Raw genomic sequence first — 18,390 nt, forward strand, 5'->3', positions numbered from 1 at the left:
TCCATTTACTTGGGAGCTTAACAGCCTATATCCCAGTGGCTAAAATAGAGGTTAGCAATGCCAGGCTGTGCCTCTGAAAGCCTACCCACGTCCCACCTGCTATCTTTCTGTACCATTCTCCACCTCTGCTCCAGTCACTCCCTTAAATTGATATCTGTTTACTCTAGAGGGAGCAGGTTTTGAGAAGAGATCATAAATATCCTGGCCCAACGCCCTAGCAGCCGTAACAAGGAAAACGAACATACTCGCCTGAAGATAACGTTGGGGATATTTAAGTGTGTGGGTTAAATTTTTATCCACTCTAATAACTGAGGTGGTTTTTTTTTTTTTTCTTCAGTCTACTTCCTCTTTTTTTGCTCTCTCTTTCTGCCCTGAAGCGTCAGGCGTCAGGCGTAAGGATCCGTGCAGGCAAAATCCCCCAGAGCCTACTGCTGGATAGCTCTGTAAGGACTGCTTCATTCCACAGTACCTGGGTGGCTGTCCCTTCTCCGAAATGGCAGGTGTGAGTGGTTGTTTGAAATATTCTATGTTTTTCTTCAACTTCTTGTTCTGGGTAAGTATGTTTCTTTTAATGATCAGTTTTGTACAAGAAAGAGGAGCTTGAGATAAATATCATAATATCATAGAGCTAGAGGATGAGGAGGAAAAGGCATTTTTCCATTTAACTGTTTGGATTTGTTTGTCTCTCTTTGGTTGTTTTGGGAACTGAAAATAAGCCAATGACTCAAAAAAAAAAAAAAAAATGTGCTCAAGTTCTCTGAAGATAAACATTTCCCAAATGTTTTCATATTGTTGCAAGACTAAACACAGGGGAAAATATCCCTTAATTAAGGATGATTATTCTTAGTTATATGTCAATCAGCACTCTCTGGTTTAAGGACTCCAAGGAAAACAGTTTGATTCAGCCTGGCTTCTGGTTCCCTCCCTTGACATCTGGGTTTAAAACAGGTGACTAACTAGGGGGTAGTGGGATGATAAATGCATGAGAAGATCATTTTCGGAGCCCCCAGGAAAAAATAATGGGTCTTGAAATGTTCCAGGAGAAGCAGTAAGAGTATTTAATTGTAAGATTCAGCTAAACCAGTGACTATGGATTAGTATTTTTGAAGTCGGTATTCTGATGTGTCATCGACCCACCCTTTCAAACAACAAGGTTTGGATTAAGCAGAGTTTGTTTTGCTTGAAAGTCTGTTGATGTCGACCAGGGGTTCTCAACCTTCCCAATGCTGCGACCCTTTAACACAGTTCCTCATGCTGTGGTGACCCCAACCTTGTTCTTGTTGATATTTCATAACTGTATTTTTGCCACTGCTATGAACCGTAACATGAACATCTGATAGGCAGGCTGTCTGATACATGACCCCTGTGAAGGGGTTGTTCCACCCTAAAGGGGTTGCAACCCACAGGTTGAGAACCACTGATGTAGCTAGAACAGATACAGTGAAAACTGAATGTCAGTGTGAAGGGCTGGACGGTAGGGAAAACAACCTTACTTACCGTTTTACACATATGCGGGAAGTAAAATATGTTACAAGTAAAGTAATGGGAATATCCCAGAGTGCTCAAATGGAAGAAAAATCATTTTATATTCTGGATTGAAAAGTGGTTTATGCATTATTAAGAATAAGGATCTCTGGTTTTGTATCTGAACCTTTTGGCCTTTAACAGAGAGATAGATGGCTGGTATCTACACAGTAAATTTCTTCTCTTTTCTTTTTTAACTTTGGGCAAAGAGCTTATTAGAGAGTTGGACAGAGCGGTGGGGAAAAGGAAAAGCTCCAACTTCATAAACTTCCATTCTATTAAACTAATTAGGAATTTAAATAAACTCATATAATTTTATTGTATGAAATGACTTTCCACTCAATGGCCATCAGCCCTAGTGACTATAGGTGACATATTGATGAATTAAATTAATTAAATAAGTATTTATTTATATAAATAAGAGAGTAAAAACATTTTGTCCTTTATGCTTTGTCTTTTTCCTAGAAAAATGGGCTGCTTTGAAAATACCAGAAACTAGAAAAATATTTTGAGACTCAAGAATTTATGACGAATTTTAAAAATTCATGCTTCTCTTGAATTATTAAAGTCACTGAGAGTAGAATATAAATGTGTTCTTTGGCTTTCTTTCAAACTTTCCAACATTCACAAACAAAGACAAATTTGGAATATCAACTCTGTTATCGGGCCTCTCAAACCATGAAACCCTGATCAATCTGTACACATTTCATTTACTTGCCCAGGCAATTATGAAGACAACATTAGGGTTATCATTCATCTATCAATACATTAGCATGTGTCTCGAAAGGAAATTACATTTACTAATGTATCTACAATATCATTCATAGTTTAAAAACTTAATACAAATTTCTTAATGAGGGTTTAAATTTCTAATTTCTTCAAAAATGTTATTTGAACTGGGATCCAGATAAGGTCCACAGACCATGGTCAGTTGGTGTCTGTAGATTCCCCCTCCAACCTCCTAATTTTTCTCCTTTTTGAAATATTGTGTGGTTATTTCTACTGGTCTTATCAAACTTTCAATGGTTTGAATTTTGCTCTTCATATATCCAAGTGATACCTTTCCATACTTTTCTATCTTTCATATTCCTGTAAGCTAGCCATGGCATCAGGCCGTTGTAAGCTTTTGTAGGGGAGAAACTGCCACTTCCTAAGTAATACTATGTTCTTTCATCAGGAAGTATACATGGTGTGTCTCTGTTTATGATGATGCTCTAGTTCATTTTCGGTTCATTATAATATTGAAATGGATGGTAATCTAGTGCTATCAGTATTTCTTCACATGTTAGTTAAGTCATATTGTTTAGTTGCCAGGGCATCCAATGTGTGTGTGTGTGTGTGTGTGTGTGTGTGTGTGTGTGTGTGTGTGTGTGTACTCATGTAGGTGTTCACATATGTATGTGTGTGGGACAGAGAACATATATGTGTATATCACATATTTTATATGTCATAGATGCATACACAAATGTAGTGTAAATACCTCTTTCTTACCTTTTTAACCAGATTTCAAAACGAGTTAGCTTTCTCATACCATTTAACAGTAAGATAATATTTTCCTAAGAAATGAATATACAGTCCAATGCAGTTCTTATCCTTATTGATGTACAATTTATTCTGGGTTTTTGACAATTTCTTCTTTTTTTTTTTAAAGATTTATTTATTTATTATGTATACAATATTCCTCCTGCATATTGCCTGCAGGGCAGTAGAGGGCACCAGATCTCATTATCGATGGCTGCGAGCCACCATGTGGTTGCTGGGAATTGAACTCAGGACCTCTGGAAGAGCAACCACTGCTCTTAACCTCTGAGCCACCTCACCAGCCCCAAGACAGGGTTTCTCTGTGTAGCTTTGGTGCCTGTCCTGGATCTTGCTCTGTAGACCAGGTTGGCCTCAAACTCACAGAGATCCACCTGGCTCTGCCTCCTGAGTGCTGGGATTAAAGGTGTACACTACTGCCATCCAGCCATTGTTTATAGTTCTATGATTTTAAACAACCAAATATTAATATACTAATAAACACAGCTTTTAAGATGTTAAAACAAATCTGTCTGAAAATACCCACACCACACCAGAAACTATCTTCAGATTAGGAAAAAAGTTAAAATACATCATTATTTTATAAACAGAGAATGCAAAGTCTTGATGGAAGTTGTGAATTCATTGTCTAATTCACAAACAGAAATTTGGAATAGTTCCAAATTTTGAACAAAAACATTATATAAGGATAATCCCAGAAAGGGATGTGCAATGGATTTAAGATAAAGGGTTGAAGGTCAGATGCAGCTCTCCTGTCTGTGTGCCATTAGGTTCCCTGACACTGTCACAGTTTTTCCAGGGGGACTCTGATTACTTTATGGTTACAATCTGTTCTTTCTCTGAGGTCACACATGAAATCTTATTGATACTGTAGATTTCAGTTAGATAATTCTAACTCCCTTCATGGATTTTTTTCCTCCCCATGTGTGGTGGGACCTGCAACTTCTAGATAAGAGATAGTGACCTTCAGTGAGGACAATGGCTGGAAAGATCAATGCTAACTTCTTAGCCACATGTGACATCAGCATTTTAAATCAAAATGTAGGCATCTGGAGCTGTTTCTGAGGTGAGGGGGGACATTCCTGCTTCTACTCTTGTGTCTCCCCACAGCCTAGAGTTCTCGGTTGGAAAGTTATGATCCTTCATAGGAAATTAGCAATTTGTCACATTCTTAATGTTTACATGAGCAAAAATTTTAATGTTCCTATTGATGTGGTTTTCTTGTAGATATCCATGGCCTTGTGTTTTCAAATGCATTCTTTCTGGTTCTAACTTGTGAAACTTGGCTTTTGTAAAGTGGGGCCAGATGTTGAGTATCTCTGAGATTATACATATAGTCACTTGATCTAAACATACTGGTTTCTCTTCAGGGAGAACTTGATGTGCCATACAAATATGTGGCGGTTCACATTTGATAGAATTACTAATCAAAGAAAAACATGTGAATTGAAAATCATTCCTAATCATGCTGGAGACTGCTGCAAGTGAGAGAATTGGAGGTGTTATCAATCACAAAGAAGTTGCAGATACAAAACCTATTTTCCTGAGTCATGTGTCAAACACAGGAAATGCCCACATTTTCTCATGCCCTCCTTAGATTGGACAGGCCTGGGAGTATCAAAGAAGTGTAGGGTTTCCTGGGCATCTGGGTAAGTATGGGACCTTTTCTTGAGAAGATGCAGGGGAATAAAAACCAGACATGGAGTACCATGCAGAGATCAGGTTTCATGAAGAAAAGCACATTGACATGTTACCAATCTTTAAGTGAGCACAGTGAGGTAAGGGGGCTAATCCCTAGAGCCAGAGGCACCCGTACCCAAAGGGATCAATGCAAAATGGAGTTGGGAGTGTTCAGAAGATAGTCTTGACATGGATGAAATCCAGGAACCAGTGACTCATTGTTCATTGTCTTTTCTACATTGGATGTGCTCAGCTTCATTAAGAGCTTGGAGGCAAAGCAGACATCTCTCTGAGATAAGGGTACATTACAAATATTAGGACACAATTATAGTTTATCCTGTCGGCTGATGAAAAGCCCTGTGAGAAACAGTTCGCTGTGGCTGAAATCTATGATCTTTGTAAGTAGAGTGCTGCTTGTCATTCTACAGTGAATGCTATTCACTTGGACTACAGCAACAGTGAGGATGTAAGAACCCAGTTGTAGTGAGCTCAGGCCAAACAAGACACTGCTTTTTGACTAGTTGTACTTCCTTGGAGGGAAGAGCTTCTCTGTATTTTACAGTTTGCCATCTTCCCAAATTTTGACTGTAGATCTATGTACCCCTTAGATCATTGTGATGATTTAATAAGTGAATGTGCATAAAGGACTCAAAAGAACAATAAGTGCTTACAAAAAAAAATGGCATTTCAATCAGCATTTTTTTTAAAAAATTATTTATTATGCATACAGTGTTCTGCCTGCATGTATGCCTGCAGGCCAGAAGAGGGCATCAAATCTCATTACAGATGATTGTGAGCCACCATGTGGGTGCTGGGAATTGAAATCAGGACCCTCTGGAAGAACAGTCAGTGCTCTTAACCACTGAGCCATCTCTCCAGCCCTCAATCAGCATTTTATAGGAATTTTAATGAAGAAGATATGAAACTGTTTCATAATGTGATGGGTAATTTTCCGTGTTGGATTTTGGACCAGTGGAGGAACAAAGACTGAAAGAATTTATGATAAGGCAAGAATTCTTCCACCACAGTTAAAGAAATGAAAAAAATGTTTATCCCCACCAATTGTGATTCAGATCCTAAATATGTTGCTTTGTGTGCTAACATATGTTCATTGGCTGTTTGGTGCTCCTTTCTGTGTGCATAAAAAAGAGGGTGGCACTCTTACCTAGAAAGATTCATTGCAAAGATTAACTATGACATTTTGCAAAAACGTATAAGCAAAGCTTGGAATTCAGTAGTTTAATTGATTTTCTTTATTCCAATGATGGATCATATTGCTTTTTAGTATAAGAACTTGCCCCCCAAATGATAATCATATTTTATGCATAGTAGGTTTTTAAACATAAGCATAATTTTAGCTCTACTTGACTCTTCTCTTTTCTCACAAGGCAAGGAGTCTGTGAGCATGAAGTATGTAGACCTCAATGATGCTGGCCTCTACTCTACATAGACGAGGCCCCCAAATATCCCCACCCAATTGGCTTCGAGCCTGTGGCTGTGGCTAACACAGACTCTCCTCCACTCATGACCATTTCGAGCAGTTGTAAACTGAGCTTGGGTTTCTAGGAACCCCCATGAATTCCCGTCAAATCCTGCAGATTTCAAATCAGAAGTTAGTTCAGAAAGTCTTCCCATCCTCTTCCTGACATTGTGTTGATTTCAGCATATTTTCTGTCTTAGTCGGCTTGGGCCTCCCATAAGACATTACTATGGATTGGTAGATGAAACAACAGAAATTTGTTTCTTACAGTTCTGAAAGCTGGGAAGGCTAAGATTGAGGTGATGGCCATTTGAGTGTTTGGTGAGGGTTCTTCTCCTGCCTTCTTACTATGTTCTCACATGGTCCTTCCCAGAGGTTAAATTAATGGAGAGAGACAGATCTCTCTTTTAAGGTTCATAATCTTACTGGATTAGGATTATACCTCAATGAGTTCATTTAACCTTAATTATCTCCTAAAAGTCCTATTTCCAAATATATCATTGAAACAGGGTTTTGTGTAAGAGTCTAGGGAGATGCTAACCAGACCTGTTGCTTGCCCATATGCAAATACCAAAAGTGCCTACATTCTCAGAATACTGATTCTGACCAACCACATCCTAATTGTAAAATTCAAAGACATCAAGTAAGAACTGAGTAAAAACCACAGTTGCTTTCCTGAAAGTGAAACCACAATAAAGATGGGCCAGTTAGTTCTATAGTACCTATTGATGCCAGGCCTCGGGCCAACGGATTAATGCCTTTCATTTCACAGTCTTACAATGAAAAGTATCTTTTTTTTTTCTTATAAAGGAAAACATTTAATTAGGTGGCTTTCAGAGGTTTAGTCCATTATCACGGGGGTTAGGGGAACATGGCAGTATGTAGGCAGACATGGTGCTAGAGAAGGTGATAAGAGTCCTACATTGTATTTGGAAGATTCCCTGTGTCCTGGCCTACCAGTGGTCAGGACAAATCTTGAACTGGACATATCTTAACAACATCACAGACCCTTAGAGCCAAAGACGAGGGATGGGGAAGACACTATGCACTCACTATGATGGTCCATCTTAAAGCAATGGTAGTGAAACTGCTTTGTATTTATTTAATCAACTTGGTAGACGATGCATTGACTTTTAAGACTAGCTTTAGCATTAATGAAGGTTCTAACTATGTTAAGTTTGCAATCCTTACATTTGAGTTTCTCCAATGAGATGAGAAAGATGTGTTTTAAATAGTATATTTTTATTTTAAAACTAAAATACAAAAAAAAAAAAGAGAGGGATAGTGATGGGCATGGACATGAGCATTTAGCTAATTTCTATATGTGCAAAAGGATTTTGTCTAATAATGAAGGCTGAAATTAGGCAAAATATTCTTGACTTCTGAGATAACTGAGTACTCCTTTTCAATGTTGGTGTTACAGATAATATTCAGTTGCTGAGAAACCTAACGTCATTTGTGAGTCAAATATAGTTGATAAGATATACATGTATAGTTTAATTTCTAAGTACTTTGAAGTAAATAATAATGCAAAAAGGAGATAAAGGTTTAAAGACTATCACATTCTTACTGTAAGAGTTATTATTATTATTACCTTACTTTTTGAGATCATAATATAGTTACATCATTTTCCTCTTCCATTTCCCTCCTCCAAACCCTGCCATATACCCTTTTGTGGTCTTTTTCAAATTTATGACCTCTTTTTCCATTAACTATTGTTGTAGACATATGTAAATATATTACCTGTAGGTGTTGAATGTATAAGCTTTCAGGGCTTACCATTTGGTATTGGAAAACCAATTGGTGTGCTCTTCCCTGGGGAAGACTATTTCCCCAGCTCTCAGCATTTCATACTTGTCTTAAAGCTTTCTCTTTGATAGTATAATAACTTCCGAATAAACACTAGTTACTAGGATAGTTAATGTTACTTTTAGTTAAAGTTAAAGATCAGATTAAGATGATCAACATAAGGGTGTAGGAAATCGAAGATCAGAGTACACCAGGCAATATGGAAAGGGATAAGTAGCACTAAGGGCCTTTTGAAAAGCCGTATGAAAACTTACTACTGTAGAAGCTTCTAAAGTCTACACATAAATAAATGGAATTTAAATAGAGTTACCATACATTGAGAGAGACAATATGCCAACTAGGTAATATATGCTACCAAATAAAACTCCCAGTACCAAGAATGGGTTATATCTTTTTGAGTTGTTGGCGAAAAGGTTTCCATAGACTCCCCCCGAACATTACAAGCAATTGCTGCTGCTATTTGCTACCCTCTACAATCTTACTGCTTAAAAAAATCACTGGCTTATGTTATTATACATGGAGAAATCTGGCTGGTACTTAAATGAAAGCTCCATTCCTACTGGTTAAGTGCTGTACATGCTACTGGAGGAGAAAAGTAACCATCAGTTTCTTCCAGCTATGACCCCTCAGAGCTGTAATAACAACCTGCCTATAAAATATACCCATTGGCACAAAAGTGGCATGAATGTTATAGGAGTAATCAACCACTTTTCATTTGGATTTCATGAGATGTAATCTGGTCCTGATACTGTTAAAGAGGTGGAGAACCTGAGACTAGATAGGTCATGGTCTCCAAAGGAAAACCCATTACTATTATTCTGCTAAATGATCATAGCAATAAAATGATTCCTAATGACATATTACTATACCCATAGATCAGTGCATCCCTCAGCCCTCATCAGAGAAGCTTCTTCTTGCAGTAGATGTTAATTAGCACAGAGACACACAACTGGACAATATGCAGAGTGAAAGACTTTGGAGTACTCAGCCCTGAGTAGAATGCTTTTGTTTGTTTGTTTGTTTGGTTTGTTTTTGCCACATCTCTCCCCTCTAGTATTGGTGAAATTATTTAGGCCACTCCACGTAGTTAAAAGGGAGGTTTATTTTGTGGGGTAACTTACAATGAAGGGGTAGGTTGCAGGGTCTGGCAAAGGTATAGTGCAGTCCGGCGGTGTTCTCTGGAGAACTCTGCTCCATCTCCCTCCAGCGTCCCTGGTCCCGGAACCAGCGCGCACCTCCCCTTCCAATCTTCCATCTTCCGTTTCCTTCTCTGCCCTGCCTTGTGGGCGCGACCATTACCGAAGCCTCAATGGGGGTTGGAACTTCCCGGCCAATGCTGGGATGGCTATCCACTACACTCTAGGCTCAGGGATCCCAAAGATTGTAAGAGTCAGAGGTGATGGGTGATTTTAAGTAAACAGACACAAAAAGGCAGATACATACTTGAATTCACGGAGACATTGAAAGCATGCATAAGACATGCTCAAGAGAGACAAAAATCCCAGCACACAGGAGAAGTGGGCACAGACTCCCAGCTCTGCCAAGAAGCTGTTCCCAAATGATAGCAAGGGGAAGGAGGAAACTCAGTTTTCTTTAATAGAGTGATACCGGGAATATCAACCATGCTCATGGGCAGTCGGCCAACACAAATCAGACTCCATGCTTTTTAGTGGATTTTTCTTTTCTTTTCTTGTTTTTAAAAGAAAGAAAGAACATGAAATGGGTTAGGAAGGGAGGCAGGATGGCATGGGAGTCAAGGAGTGGAAAAGAATATGATAAAAATATACTGCATGAAATTCTCAAAGAATACATTTAAAAATGAGGATCAGTATAAATGTGCTTGTAAAGGGAGAAGAAAAAGACAAAGTATCAGGAAGGAAATCAATTAAGAAACAAGGAAAAATGCAATTATTATAAAATCACCACCAGGAGGTCTCTTTAGTTATTATTTGATGCTAATTCTTCCTCTCTGACTTGCTATCTAGCACCTGCTAACAAGGGTTCTTATCTTCATTTGTAAATATTAGCTTTGTTGGGAAGAGGGGAAGAGGGGTAATGAGGCTTGCAACTCTAAACCTTTATTAGTTTATGTTATATAGTGTCTATATATGCCTACATACAAGATAGTCAACTGTATAAGTCATTGTCTACTTAACAAATAATTCTGCTTTAAAAAAAATTACATTAGAATAATTGGGGCGATTTTTATAGGAGTTAAAGCATGTAAGAAGGGCAGATTGGTTAGGAGTTGGCCTGGATTTCAACCTTGTGACTGTAATCTACCAGGATTCAGTTACTTTTAACAAACAATTTGGATTTAGATGGCTTTTGAGGTCTTTGGGGAAGCAGAGATTCCATGTCTCCTCAGCTGCTCAGTGCACTGCCTGTTCCTTTAACAATCCCCTTGACCTTCCTTCTACTGGAAGCTTAATGAGAAAGCTCTGAAAGTTCTGCTGAAGGTTACCAGCATGGGGTTCAACCATGCATGCATGAAAGCAAGGGCACTCCAAGGTCAATGGGTTTTGGAGAACCCAAACATTTCTTTTTTAATGTTTGGAGAGGTCAGAAACATCTAGAAAGTCCTCCACGGCCTACTATGTCTGGTGTGTCACCAGGGCTGCTCTCAACATATCTAATAATACATCTTCGATTTTTTTGAAGCCTCTATGTATATCTCTTTCTTTTTTAACCTTGAGAGACAAGAATTTTCCTTACACTAAGGTAAAATGTGTTTCACGTTTTATGTGTTGGCCATGGTCCAAATTAAATAATCTGGTAAAGTCATTAAAGGAATTTAAGACTTTAAATACTGTTCACCATTGTTTCTTTTCTCTGGGTAAGCCTTACTACCTAAAAGAATTTTTTTTTAGAAAAAGTTCATTCGAGTTTAAAAATATTAATATATACTATCATTGCTAAATTTCAAATTTCATCAAATGCTCTACTATTGTTTATCTTTGCAAACTTCAATCTTCCTCAGGAATCCTGAATGCATATTTGATAATTAGTGAGTTATGCCTTTCTTTCTTGCTCCAAAATAGAGTTCAAAAGTCAAATCCAGGAGTATTTTAGGGGTATCTTATCTTTAAACCATAGAGGGAAAAATCCACGTGATTGGAATTAAATCATGTGAAATGTCTTTTTCTATCCAGCAGAGGTGGATTCTTGTCTTAACAATAAGAATGGACTGATATTTTTATCAGTCTTATAGAACACTTCAGACTGTAATGGTCTGATTATTGATAAACTGTTAGAGCCAGATAAATGGTGTTTATGGAATTAGCATTTCATTTTATCTTTGTACTCTAACATTTTTCCGCCCTGTTTCTGCAGATATGTGGTATGTTGATCCTGGCATTATCGATATGGGTGAGAGTAAGCAAGGATGGCAAAGAGGTAAATACACAAAGCAACTCTGTCTCCTTCATGAAAAGCAACAACAATAATAATGACAAGTAGGAAATGTTCTGTACCATTTTTCTTCAATGCCTCACTTACCATGTGTCATGTTTTATGGGTTTACAATTTAAGCCATCAAAATGGCTTGTTATGTGCCTTGCATGGAACAGTCCTTCTGGAGAGCAGGGAGGGGTGTGTTATTGTTACAGAAGCATCTATGTTTGTGAAGGGAAAGAAATCTAACATTGCAAGCGACCCCAAATGTAAGAGTTAGTCAATGCAGTTGGGCTGGTCAATCGCTTGGCCAAGGCACCACTCCTGGGGAAGGCTGGTTTACCGTAAGCCATGTTAAAAATACAGAAGTAATTGTATCCTTAATGAGATCATGTGTTTTTCCTTCTGAGCTCCAGCACTCTGTGTAGTTGATAATGGAGAACAGGAATTCAGCATGCTGCCCATTACATTGGCATCCCCAGTCTGCTTTTGCCATATGACTGTTTGTCTGACCTCCATGGCTGAACGTGTCAACTCAAATAGTTTTGCTTCATCTCTTCCTCTTAGGCATCTTCCTCCTCCAGGAAGCTGCCAAGATGTATAGTTCATCTGCCCTGGGGTTTTTCAGTGAAGCTCAAATAAAATTATCTTTGAGCTTTCTTCTGAACCCATTCTTAAATTCTTTTATCAGTGAGACTAAGAACCTTGAGAGGTGACCCAATTTCCCTGGTAACATGTGTCACCCCAAGTTCTAGTAACATTATTTTCAAACTAGAAAGACTTCAACACAAGGAGATGTAGGAAGGGGTCTAAGTAGAATCTTGTGTCCTTATACTAAAGGCTGATGAGAGTTGGCACTAAACGCCTTCCCTCTCTACCAAGAACAACTTCTATAGTACATTCTGATTATGATGTAGCTGGTCCCAAGGCGGTTGGTCCAAAATGAAAGAAGATGAAATGTTTTCTTGGAGACGAAAGTGATTCTAGATTTCAAGGGCAGCACAGTACAAGGGTAGTTAGTATTTACCTCTTACAACCACAACTGGAGGCAGCTACTTCAACCAGAGGCGATCACACTCCTGTGACTCAGGTGGTGTTCAGCTTCCGTTAAGGCCAATTCCCTCACACTTTCACCCCAGGGACAAAGCTCTTATCAATATGTCCCCAGGTTTGGAAGTTTAGTTTATAGGCACCATTCCAGCCCCAGGCTTTGGATTCAACACATGCTATTTTTCTTTTCCACGCTAAAGTGTTACAAATGTGTAAGGAGGGAGAAAGGGTAAGTGTGTGGGTTGGTTGTTTCAGTCTTATCCAAAATAACTCCATTTCTTGGCTCTCTTATTTGCATCTGTCTTCTTCCCTCTCAATTAAAAGAGCCTCTCCCACCCCCACCTTGCTTTACTGTCCTAGCTCCTGCAGAGCTGTTTGCTCAGCCTTGGTTGTGAAGGCAAGCTCTCAGCAGGGTCACACCTGTTGTTAGGGCCTTTCCAAAGGTTTTGCTCCAATGCTTTTCTTCCCTTAAGAAGAATTCTGATTCCTACCGAAAGTTATAAAGATGATATTAAGGCAGAGGTGAAGACGATGCTTTAAAATTATTGAAATGCATTATTATATATCACATTGCAACTCACTGCCTTTGGACGTGGCCTCGTGGAAGGAGGCATGGAAAGAAAACCGGCAGCTGGCTTGTTTCCGTTTCTAATACGGACAGTTTTTCCAGAAATATTCACGCCCCATCTCCTTCCCTTTTTCCCCCTCTCTAGCTTATGACTCTTTCTGTCCCAAGAGAGTCCAGAGAACCTCTGAGGCAGTTAGCTACTTCCTCATTCCATACTTCACCAAATGATGAAACTGGGAGGGACTGGTAGGAGCCTTGCCTCTCAGTTCATCAGAATTCCAGTTGTTCTGATCAATGTGGCTCTAAATTCCCAATGACCCCAGGATCTGGAGTTTGAGAGGAGGAAGAGGGTTTTGAAGATGTATGCAATCTGTCTGACTTTGAGGCTCATAATTTTAAAAAGGAAAGAAAAAAAGACTAAGAACCTTCACTTTGAGGGCACTTTGGATTTTTGAAGATGTGTGCACAGCCTGAATTTTGTATTACTATTTGATTTCTGGTTGATGTTTTTTTCTTTTTTTTTCTTCTTCCCAGTGTTTCTGTTAAGAAAATTTGGTGTTTAGTCTGTTAAGAAATGACACACATTGAACACATTAAGAGAGAGCTGTTGTCCTTGAGAGAATATGACTCCGAGGCCACATCTGGGAATGAAATGGACTGCAGGGGCTTGACAGCACTGTTAGTTACATTTAGACCCGTGTTCCGTCGGCCTCCTCCCCAGAACAAAAGTCCGTACCAGGACAACCAGGCTGGCTTCCGTGGAGTTAGCTTGATGGTGCGTGTTTATCTGCAGTTAGCGGCGAAGAATCAAGGCTGAGTGAAGAGCTGAATTCTCTTCCTGGGAAAATAGAGCCAGTGGTTTTTACAAGGGCCAACATGAGAACAAACACATACAAGAAAGGCAGGAAGGAGACATTTCTGTCTGCTAATGTGCCTTGGAAGGGTCATTTTTAAGGATAAACCCCATAGCTTCCAAGACCAAAATCCTGGACACCAGCCTTGTTCAGGACATCTCTTCTAATCTAAAGAAGATCCCAGCAGGCTCATCTTGCAGACTCACCAGCCCCTCTTTGGAATGTCTCCCCTTTTTTTAAGAAACACAGGGACTCTGTTTATATGGGGCAGCTTTGGAAAGCTTGCTGGGTTCCTGCTGGGACAAACATCCGGCTCGGATTTCTAGTTCATTCTTCAGGAAGAATAGGCATTTGTTGGTCTGAGCTTGCAACAGTGACTGGCAGTGGGTCAGCACACAGCTTTCTTTCGACCTGGTCCCTGGCAGTGGGTGGCCTCACCACAGTCCTGAACTACTGTCAGCTGCACCACTTAAGCTCCCTGTGTAGATAGTCCATCTATTGTCTCTGTGTCCATCTTGAGTTCCAATAACCTTGCTAGAGTCTTCTGCCTGTTCAGATGTCACAGCACGCCCTGGTGACCAGACAGACCTGCCTTCTCAAAGCTGCTTTCTTGACATATCTATTTTGTCTCTGACCTTGTGCCTGCTTGTTAACAACAATGACTTCTCTGGCTTTAATAATTTCCTAATCCAGCCGGGCAATGATGGCACACATCTTTAATCCTAACACTTGAGAGGCAGAGGCAGGCTGATCTCTGTGAGTTCTAGGCCAGCCTGCTCTACACCGTGAGTTCCAAGACAGCCAGAGCTGCTTTCCAGGGAAACCCTGTCTCACAAAACCAAAATAAATGAATAGAATAAAATAATTTTCTAATCCTTTTAAAAATACATTTTCATCGATTCTTTGTGAATTTCATACATTCATACAAGGTATTTTGATTATATTCATCCCCCACTCCTCCCCTTGATCCCAGATCCAACCAATCTACCCTTTCCAAAATTTATGTCTTTTGTTATTGCTGTAATAACCCACCAGGCCCAATTTGTGCTGCCCCTATACTCATAGATATGGGGCCATCCACCAGAGCATAGTGGTCCATCTATCAGGACCTACAACCTTAAAGAAAACTAATTCTCCCTCCCAAGAAGACTGGCTCCAATCTCAACAACAAACAAATAAACAAACAAAAATCTCTCCCCAAAAATAAATTTAAAAAAATTTATGACATAAGCAGGCTTTAAATTTGTAAATCTAAGCATTATGTGTAAGCAAATACTTTTACAGACAAAGGAGGCTTTAGAAACCACAGACCTGACCTATTTCCCTTACAAACTGCAAATGGGCCCGAAGGCTCGGGTTAATTTACGGTACTGGGGTTGCAAACTTGTTGCAGAGTGGGACCCCAAGTAGAATATGGATTTTTGTGTTTAAGCTTTCATAGTTTCAGTACATGCCTTCATAGTGACTATTGAATAAATATTTCCTGTAGCTTATGAATGGATTTAAAAAGCTTTCAACACAGAAGGATCATTAGTGGCATGTTATGTTTGCATTGATTTGGTAAAGGAGGTGACCTATTGGTGGTCTGAGAGATTAGAGAATACAGAGTCCTGAGTGTCTTTGCATGGAGACAGCCCAGTACCTCGAGGTTCCAGGTGGCATGGGGGCGCTGAATGCAGCATGCAGGTGGATCACTGGCACAAGATCTCCATCTCTAGTTATAATTGACTACTGAACATGCATCGAGGGGGACAAGAAGCATATGGGCTTGGGGTGCTATGAAGTTAAGTACAAGAGGATACTTGTGTTGAATGTGGAAGAACTGAGTTATACTGGATAAGTAGCCCACCCACCATAAACAGACCTACCGTGTTTTCCTCAACATCCCATAATGTAACCATCAGGTAAAATTAAAGTCTCTGGGTTAAATCCTTCAGGGAATGAGAAGATAAGGGTTGATATGGACTTATTGAATTCTTACCAAGATGCAAGAACATGTTTATTAACCCAGAACCCTTTCCCAGTGGGCCTTTCCCGTCAGTTCCTGACTTCTTATCTATTTTACACAAAGGCAAAGTGCATTAATTTTTATAACCACAGCCTTGCCTGTTCTTCATCTCTGTGTAAATGGATCTTGCAGCATTTGCTCTTTTATGTACGGCTTCTCCAGCTCAACATGATTCTGACATTCATGCCATAACCAGCAGCGACTTGAAGAACTTGGTTGTATTCTAAGTAAAAATGATTAGATTATCATAAAACGAAGCCTTTTGTTATGGTACTCTATGTATCAGATATACCCTGTGTGAACCAAAGATCCCATCAAAAGGACTAAAAGCACTTTTCTTTTTCAACATTTAGAAACAACTTTAAAGGGCCATTACAGTTCCTCCATTCAACATCTACTTTAGGAGAATTATCCTAGAATTACCCAACTCAGGAGGGTAGCATTTTAGGAGAATGTGAGCTCTGCCAGGGCGGAGACCTTCACTAGCTCAGACCACGAAAGCTTCTCAGGGTCTCAGAACAGGGCCTGGCACTGAGTGGGTACTCAAGGGATATTTGGAGAACGAGAAAAAGAAACGTCCAGACAAGGAATTCATACCACCAATTTCCTCTGTTTGCAGATCATCTCTGCTAGAGACTCTGGCACGGACCCCTACGTTGCTGTGAATATCTTGATCGCGGTGGGGGCCATCATCATGGTTCTGGGCTTCCTGGGCTGCTGTGGTGCCGTGAAAGAAAGCCGCTGCATGCTTCTCTTGGTAGGTTCCAGACCGATCCCAACACGCACCCTCCAGACCCCAAGGGTTATCCGTCCCTGTGATCGATCGGTCCAAAGGCTTGGCAAGCTCGAGGAAAGCCTCATTTATTTCAGAGGATTTAAATATGGAAGGTACTAGGACTTTAGGTTTTGGATTACCTCGGCTTAAATTTGAGGTTACTTTTAGAGTCTAAAGGAAGATACATTTTAATCAGTCATGCCTTCTTCTCTCAGCCCAGCCTTCATTCAAGCCACGTGACCGTGTTTCTGTGCGTCAGTCACTGCGTTAAATGGAAAGGACCCACAGGGGAAGAAGAATAAGTGAGAATATGCTGGGCGGTGGTGGCGCCCGCCTTTGATCTTAACACTTGGGAGGTAGAGCCGGGCGGATCTCTGTGAGTTCGAGGCCAGCCTGGTCTACAGAGCTAGTCCAGGACAGGCACCAAAACTACACAGAGAAACTCTGTCTCGAAAAACAAAACAAAACAACAATAACAAAAAAAAAAAAAAAGAAGTGAGATTATACTACAGTGAAAATGGTCGCAGAGGAGAGGGGTGAAGTTGGGGGAGGGAGCTTTTGAGCCAGAGGTGGAAGTGAATAATCTGTTTGCGTAGTTAAGTGTATATTGTGGGCTGTAGTCACCCGGAAGAGAGCCTGAAATTCCAGGGCTGCTCTGGGTGGGGAACGGGAGTGTCTTGGGTGTGGCTGGAGAGGGCTATTTCCAGTAATGATAGGAGATGTATTTGAGTGGGCTGTCAAGTACAGGGTGTGCTAAGGAAATTGCAAGGGAGATAATGAGATTTGTGGTTTAGGATTTTCCAGAAGGGCGGATCGAACTGGGATAGGCATTCGCTTTTGAACTTATAGACTGCAAAGTAATGAACAGATCTTGTCAAACTATTAGAAAATAGAGTATTTGTGGGGTATAAATTAGAATGAACCTAAACTTGTGTCTATAAAGAAGCAGTTTGCGTATCAGAGAGCAATTAGGATGCTTAGCTGTTTGCTAAGAGAGCAGACAGCGGGGTTGGGGGTTCAGCTCAGTGGTAGAGCGCTTGCCTAGAAAGCGCAAGGCCCTGGGTTCAGTCCTCAGCTCTGAAAAAAGAGAGAGAGAAGACAGAGACACATTTAACAGGACTCCAGTAACATCTTCCGTGAGAGCTGTTCGAGAAATAAGGCCTCTTTTACCATTTGGGGAATTTAATTACTTGAGGAATTTGTTTTAAAAAGACTGGAATGTGGACTCCATCCTCCAGGCAGAGTTCAGGATTTACACAGGGAACACACGATGCCATGTGATTCCCACAGTGAAGATACCGTTTTGAAACCAGTTTTAAGCTTGTGTATGTTCACCTTGACTTAAACAGGAATAGGGAAACAATACTTAGCTCCTCTAAGCTTTCAAATCTACCTTTCTTTAGGGTGAGAGAAGCGACTGTAGTCTTTCCAATGAGATTTAATTACAACCACTTTCCTGGATCTCCCCCCCCCCCTTTTTTTTTTTGAGACAGGGTTTCTCTGTGTAGCTTTGTGCCTTTCCTGGATCTCGCTTTGTAGATCAGGCTGGCCTTGAACTCACAGAGATCCGCCTGCCTCTGCCTCCAGAGTGCCACCACTGCCCCCCCTTTTTTTTAGCAGATGTTTCTTGGTAGTCATAGAGTAAATTTACAGCTTCAACATAATGGTGTCATAATGGGAGACGGAGGCTGATCGTTCTGGTTGCCAGGG

At 40.2% G+C, this 18,390-nt stretch overlaps 1 protein-coding gene across 1 annotated transcript in view; it reads left to right on the forward strand.

Annotated features, from left to right (window-relative positions):
• Positions 1 to 459: 459 nt before the first annotated feature.
• Positions 460 to 18,390, forward strand: part of Tspan8 (tetraspanin 8) — a 34,351-nt gene continuing 16,420 nt past the window's right edge. The window contains exons 1-3 of the mRNA XM_036170200.1: positions 460 to 553; positions 11,366 to 11,428; positions 16,525 to 16,662. Coding sequence (XP_036026093.1) covers positions 494 to 553; positions 11,366 to 11,428; positions 16,525 to 16,662 — 261 coding nt within the window. The 5' untranslated portion in view covers positions 460 to 493. The remainder of the gene's footprint in view (positions 554 to 11,365; positions 11,429 to 16,524; positions 16,663 to 18,390) is intronic.

Source organism: Onychomys torridus, chromosome 20 (genome assembly GCF_903995425.1).
Source record: "Onychomys torridus chromosome 20, mOncTor1.1, whole genome shotgun sequence".
NCBI classification, from domain to species: Eukaryota; Metazoa; Chordata; class Mammalia; order Rodentia; family Cricetidae; genus Onychomys; species Onychomys torridus.